At 42.2% G+C, this 6,840-nt stretch overlaps 1 protein-coding gene across 6 annotated transcripts; it reads left to right on the top strand.

Annotated features, from left to right (window-relative positions):
- The first annotated feature begins 374 nt into the window (after positions 1–374).
- On the top strand, positions 375–4,737 carry LOC123070994 (uncharacterized). Of its 6 annotated transcripts, none has more exons than XM_044494439.1 (7): positions 377–824; positions 908–1,000; positions 1,900–2,032; positions 2,889–2,959; positions 3,132–3,188; positions 3,915–4,074; positions 4,451–4,737. In XM_044494439.1, exons 3-7 carry the CDS (start codon positions 1,995–1,997, stop codon positions 4,506–4,508), a joined length of 384 nt encoding a protein of 127 aa, XP_044350374.1. In that variant the 5' UTR covers positions 377–824; positions 908–1,000; positions 1,900–1,994; the 3' UTR covers positions 4,509–4,737. The 6 variants fall into 6 exon arrangements, 4 of the variants coding, with proteins under 4 accessions (XP_044350374.1, XP_044350372.1, XP_044350370.1 ...); XM_044494437.1 differs by adding an exon at positions 1,236–1,354 and having other exon boundaries at positions 377–976; XM_044494435.1 differs by adding an exon at positions 1,236–1,354 and having other exon boundaries at positions 377–1,000.
- Positions 4,738–6,840: the final 2,103 nt, after the last annotated feature.

Here is a 6,840-nt window from a genome sequence, read left to right as displayed (position 1 = left end):
CAAGTTATCTAATATGTCATTTATGATGTTCAATTAAATCCTCTAAATTTTTCTAAAAAAACTTATATTTCTATTCATATTTTCAGATAGACTTTTAGAGGACACACCTTGGATCTTGAAACACAAGACGTCTACACATCCAACAGTTAGCAGCAAATCTTTACTATTAAAGGGGGATCGAACGTCGTGATGGTTCGACCTCTCGATCCCCTCCTCCCCTTCGAACGAAAACCGCAAGGGCCATAGGCTCGCAGCAGCCCAAAAATCGCCAACTCAGCCCACGTACCAGATCCACACCCGAAAAACACAATTCGGCCCTTTCCTCCCCTCGTACGATAGCACGCACGAAAAAAAATCTGGCGAAAACATCGCGCACCACACCGACGCAAAAACAGGGCAGAACCCACGTCCTCCACCTTCTCCCTGACCCAATCTCCATCTCCATCTCCAGACCTCTCTCCCAATCTCGAACTACCCGGCGTCCCTCCCTGGCTCCCTCCCGCGAGTCCGTGACCACCCAACGGCGGCCCATCTCTCCCGCAGCAACCACCGCACCGGCCACCCGCCCATCTCCTCCTCCTCTCACTCGCGTCGTAGCACCATGCGCCGCACCTGCCGCGGCAAAGGGGGCCAGCCGCTGCCACCCCACTCCGTTGTGTATGAGAAAGCACGGCACCACCGCCTCCCTAGGTCGCGACCTGTAGCGGTTCGGCTACCCCGGCACAGCCGTCTGCTGGCCCAGCGAGGAGGACGCTTTGAATCTGGGACCTGCAGCATTGGATAGAGGATAGTTACATCTACAGTTGGTCCGCGAGCATGGCAAGGCATGTGCATCTCATCCTCTTCTCTGCACACTCACGCTTTTCAACATTTGTGTGCCTGATTGCATGTTAGCCTCTTGTGACAGCCGACAGCGACGATGAAATAATGCATTGGCCCATTGCCTGATGAAGAAGATGAGAGAAGTGAAGATTATGTACGATGAAATATTACAGATCATGTACATGTAACCCTGTTCATTTCAATGATATTTTAGTTCTTGTGATTTGGCGATTTTAAATCATATTAGACCAATATTCTATATTTTTTTGAATATAGAACATGGGAAACATTTCCCTTAAATATATTGCCTTACTTTTCAATAATTATAAGATATGTCACATTGGTTGTTTCCTTTGTTTTGAGCAAACACTAGTTCAAAATGATTAATCTAGACACTGGTTAACATGATTTAGGCTTGGCACCTTAGCATATATCCAAGGTCCAAACTCGGATGCTACACAAGGATTTCTTATGCGAAGGTTAGCTTCAGCAGAACAATAATATTGATGATGACGATGATGAGCTAGAGAAGGTGAGTAGTGGTGGCCACCTCCTCCCTCCTAAGCACTATCACTCATTGATGTCTCTGTAGTGGGCGACCTTGTTGCTACATCATCGCCGGCCACACCCACCTCGATCTATGTCTTCACTGACCTCTCTACCTACAACGTTTCTTCTCATCACATGAGTACTATTTTCGGCTCGGATTGTGAGAATATGATTATGTCGTAATGGAACTATAGTGCCTCTGTATATGTTATTTGAAATTCCAGTTTAAGCGATCCTAGTAGTTCATTGCCGAAATTTGCATATTTAATCTGTATTACTGCAGTTTCTTGATTTTCAATTCTATAAACTGGTTCATATCTTATAGTCTAAAAAACTGGCTCATATCAGTATCGGTATTGACTCAGTAAAATGTTTTCATGATCTGATATGGATCGCAATTCTGATTATTTGTGAAAAGTATTCTAGCTCTGATATGGATCCATGTTCTGATTTTGTGTGAAAAGTTTTCTTTCGTAACTTCTCTCTTTACTACTAAATGGATATTTTCTCTGTTTTGATGACCCCTAGCGATGCACAGGGTAACCATCCTGCCACCACCAGGGAGCTCTTGGTTGACTGCAATCAGCGAGGCCTTGTCAACTTGCTGATACCACTTAATCTCTATGGCCTCTCATTGCTCAAGATGGATAGTTTTGTGCAGGTTTGGCCTCAACCACTTCGTCCTGTCCTACTGCTACATTTGGACCATGACACTCAGTTCTAGCAAAACTATTGTAAAGTTGCAGGCCAGACCTGTGAAATCTGAGGCTTGTCACAGGATGGTGTTCATGGTCTATAAGCTTTTGAGATGTTGTCTTGGCTCCTCCTTTACAAACAACATTAATGATGATATGCCTCTAAGGGTTGTAGTTAAGAGTTGATGAGTGTTGTTTTCCATGCTATTATTTGTCCCTTGTGCTGGTCGTTGAGAGGAGGGAGAGGGAGAGAGAGATGGAGGGACATCAAAGAGGAGTGTGGTAACCACATAGGAAGACATGGTTGTGTTGCAGCCAGTAGAGACATGGTTTGTGTGCAAATCGATGCAAACCTGCTGTTGTGATGGTTGGGGAGCCGAGGTAGCAGCAAGCAGTGCCTTTACGCTGGATCATGCAGTCTGGTTGTGGGTGGCCAGAGCCCATGGACCTGTCTTCCCCATGTGTGTGGGCGAGTCACACACAACACCGGGTGTTTACTTTCCTTCAGTGAATTGAAAGCAAGAAAAGAAAACCATGAGGAATGTTTGTTTGTCCATGTTGAGCGATCCTGATCATGTTAGTTTGTGAAGAAAAATAAAATAGCATGTCACTGTAATGTTTTAAATATTTTATCTTTTAGTTGTTTATTTTAGAACAATCATTAATTCAGCATGGTGTTTGAAGGTGAGACATCTTTGATGGTTGCCGTTTTCTTTAGATCATTATCATCCTATTTTAAGTGAATACATCAGAGTTGTGTTTAACTATGCTTTATTTTTTCTTTATGTGACCTATATTTTGTTCTGCTTGAATTGTATCAAGGGACGGAGTTTGGTTTCATGCATCTTGCAACAAAGCTTCCAGTCGGGCATCCTGCTTCACATTTGGCAAAGGTGCTTCCATGGTTTCTCCGGTCTCTCAAGCGCAGCATAACCTGCTTGCATGAGTTTTTCCCTGCTGCTCGCGCTACCCCTATGTACAACAACAATGTTCCGATGATCTCTCCTGCTGACACTGATCTCCCATCTCCTCATCTTATGCGCCATCTCTGTGCTGGTTGATCAGTGGCACTAGACGTTGATGCTCACGCCGTTGTCAGAAGCGCACTGAGCTACTCAACCTGTGAGTATTACTTTGCTCCTCCACTGATGGTATTAGAGTTTTCAATTAAGCTGGTCGAATTAGATGCCTTGCAAATTTGTTGCTTCCATGAGTTCTAGGTACATAGGTGGAAATTGTATTGTTACTTATCTTTTGTCGATCATGAAAACCCATAGTAGTTCAATGTTTTTGTTTTCTGTATGCATCTATATGGCAATTTTCTACAGATTGGTACCATCTTTCTATGGACTGGAGTGTATAAGAGAAGGTCTTGGTTTCTTGAAGCACTATATATATTTGTTGTTTCAAAAGATAATTATTCGATCTCGAGTGATCCGTGTACGAATGCGCTCTTGTTGATACCAATCGAACCAAAAACAAGGTTTCATCATTGATGGAACTTTTTTCTGCAAAAACTGTAATACTCCACTGTAGCTCCTTAACCTCCAAATTGCCATTGTCTGACTATGAACTCCAACAATTACTCCATTTAATTGACAAACTGAGTTTTTTTTTCTAAGAGAAACTAAGCGTTTATGTCTAAGAAAAACTAAGTTTTCTTCATGAAATTCGATAAATTTGGACTTCAGTGTTTAGGCTCGCCATTTTACGGATTTGAGTAAGAAAGATCATTTATTCTTTGTAGTTTCTCAAACATCATACAGAAGACTTAGTTTCTCGTATTGATGCAAATGAGGCTCGATTAAGCAGAAAGGCTTTAATAAATATTCACACCGCTATTGACAGGGTCTTTTAGTGAGTGGAAAAGCCAAGTTAGTGCATGTTCGAGTTGTCCACTTGCATTATTAAATGGGTGGCAGTTCAAGGTTTCAATTTCTATCACACTTTGTGACGCTTCCTTCGGATTTCTTTTGATGAATTACCTTTTCACTCCGAGGTGTGACTGGTGAGTAGTTATTTGACTTGGACATTTCATTCTCTAAAGCCGTAAGCACTTAACAGTCACTGCTTAGTCTCCCTTCTAAGATAATATCAAATGTTCATAGGGAGCTCTATGTTTTTCCTTCGTGTTTAATTCCCTACACCAGATTTAGCTCAATCTAGCATATGTTTCTTCTTGTATAATTAACTTTTGTATTCTAAGAATTCTACAGTTCTCCTTTAATTGGAATAGTTGTATTTTCTCTTACATCCTTTCAAATGTTTCAGCTTTTCTTTGTTGGGTTATGTACTTTTGTTATGCAAAAAGTTATACTATACCCTTTGTTCCTCATTCATGTACAAATAGTATTAATTGTGATTCATTTTTCTTGTGTCTGCAGGTCACTCACTGTCAGGACCGACAAAGTGCATACTGAAGATGACGAGGGGATGGGCTAGGCCAATGTGTATATTTTTTAATTGGTATCTCCGCGATATTAATATATTTCCCTTGTCGAAAAAAATATATGTCTTTCTAGAGATTTCAATATAGACTACATACGGATGTATATAGAGTTATAGACGTATTTTACAGTGTAGATTCACCCATTTTGCTCCGCATGTAGACCATATTGAAATCTCTAAAAAAACTTATGTTTAGAAACGGAGGGAGTAATTTTCAATCTCACCCGCCCCTTCTCTGAACTCTCCTGTTCTTCCCTATCTACTTCCAAATTCTTGTCATCCTCGTTTGTTCTGATCCTCCCTAAACCTAAGTTAGCTCAACAGTTGGTATAATTAAAAGCTTTATTTTGGTCTGGATCATGCTTTCACTACTCTTGATTGTACCGATAAATTGATAGGTTCGCTAATCCTCTTTGGGTTTGATCAATGTTGGTTTGATTTATCGAAAGGCTGCGACGACTCCATTCAAACCCAATGCTCAGAATAGGACCAGGCATGCATATTGACGTGCAAACCCAGTGTTGTAACCCATTTCATCAATGGCCTTACACAGGACGTCAGGATCTCAGGGGAGCAGATGAATCACAACTTCTTGATACAAATGTTTTGATCAAATCCGTGCCAAGTCAGTGTCAAACTTTATTTGTATTACTATAATGGAAAATATGAACAATTAAATTATTGCTTTCTATTTATTCAATTGATTGTTCTCCAAAAATGATGTTAGAAGGATTTTGAGTCAATAAAAAATATAATATGTTGAAAGAATAAGAACATAAAAACAAAGATTAAACACGGTCCAGAGTATGAAGGCTGAGGGTCATGGCACAAAAATAAAAGAGTGAAGGTTGAGGGGAAAGGGGAAAGGGGTCTGAGGAAGATAGGAGTGGGAAAGAACACCAATTTGCCATTATAGGAATACAAAGCAAATGCCATTTTTGACACACATTTTTGAAATAGAACAACATGATGGATAGTCCGGACAATTAGGTTTCTCCTTCACACATGGGCGGGATTTGGGAGCCCGTTCGGCGCCTGTCTAATGTCCGAACACACCTGAATGTATGAGGGAGAAATAACCTTGGATCTTGGAGACAACATTAATCATTTCTTGATTCATTCATATGCATTGCAGCCCGTAGCAACGCACGGGCGTTCTACTAGTTGTTTGTAGAATTGGGACTGATGAACTAACGGACGTAAAAAATGGAGAGAATTCCTTATTTGGCCCTTTCTTAAAATTTGGTTCCCTATTTGGCCCAAAATAAAATTTTCTAACCTATTTGACACCTAAAATAATTTTTGTTCCTTATATGGCACTTCCGTCCATTTTAGCCACTAACGGTGTTAAGTGTGAGGTGAAAATACCATGTTGCCCCTAGTGCAATGTGTAACTATCCTGGATGTAATAAAAAGCAAACAGTTCACTCATGTTTTATGGATGTTCAACGGATGTTGTGCATGTATAGGTATGGTCCGATATTTTGTTCCTTAGGTTGCCATACAAAACATCCATGATCGATACATACCATATTTTGGTTTGTTCATCACGTGCACAACGACGCCTGTAGCCTGAGCCTCCTCTGTTGGAATTAAGCACGATAGAGAGTCTGCCCGGCCTGGACTGGAACAATCATTCGAGTCGTGTTATGGGAGGTTAGCTTTGTAGGCTATCGTGTACCCCTGTAATATTTTTGCACCCAGATCATCATCATCAATCCGAAGAAAGAAACGACAGGCATGTGGCTATGGCCAACCAATCTCGCTTTGTTGTGTGCCTCGTGTTCTCAGGTGTGTGTTAGCCGGCGGCTTGGTACGTAGCTACTTGTGTATGTGCAGATCGTGTATACGTGCATGTAATAGGTTCACGTGGAATCAATCCACCTGGTTGTCTGCGTGCTTGGTGTGCATGTGCACCTCAACTCCGGCGGCCTGCAGATGACGACGCCCACGGCCGCTCGACGAAACCGAGTTACATACCTGCAGATGACGACGCCCAGGGCCGCTCCATCGCTCCATCCAGGGCCTCACTCATGAGCTCGGGCATAGCTGTGCTATGTCCGACTACCGAAGGCGCATATTTAATTGCGGCTGTCACGAATTGCAGGCAATGACTGCGCCGTCCGCAACTCATGGCACCACTGTGGTATGGGTAGACGTGCCAGCAGTGTCATGTCTACGTGAACGCCCAAGGCCGAGCGCGCCTCCAGCGCCGTGGGTCATCCACTCTGCAGCCACACTCGCACATGATGTACTAACCAGAATATTAGAGCATGTATATACATGCACGGTATTCGTTGAACATCCCTAAAACATGAATGAGTTG

The sequence above is a fragment of the Triticum aestivum genome, chromosome 3B, assembly GCF_018294505.1.
Source record: "Triticum aestivum cultivar Chinese Spring chromosome 3B, IWGSC CS RefSeq v2.1, whole genome shotgun sequence".
In the NCBI taxonomy this organism is placed as follows: Eukaryota; Viridiplantae; Streptophyta; class Magnoliopsida; order Poales; family Poaceae; genus Triticum; species Triticum aestivum.
The sequence above is the reverse complement of the archived record's forward strand: the minus strand, read 5'-3'. Positions and strand labels throughout refer to the sequence as shown.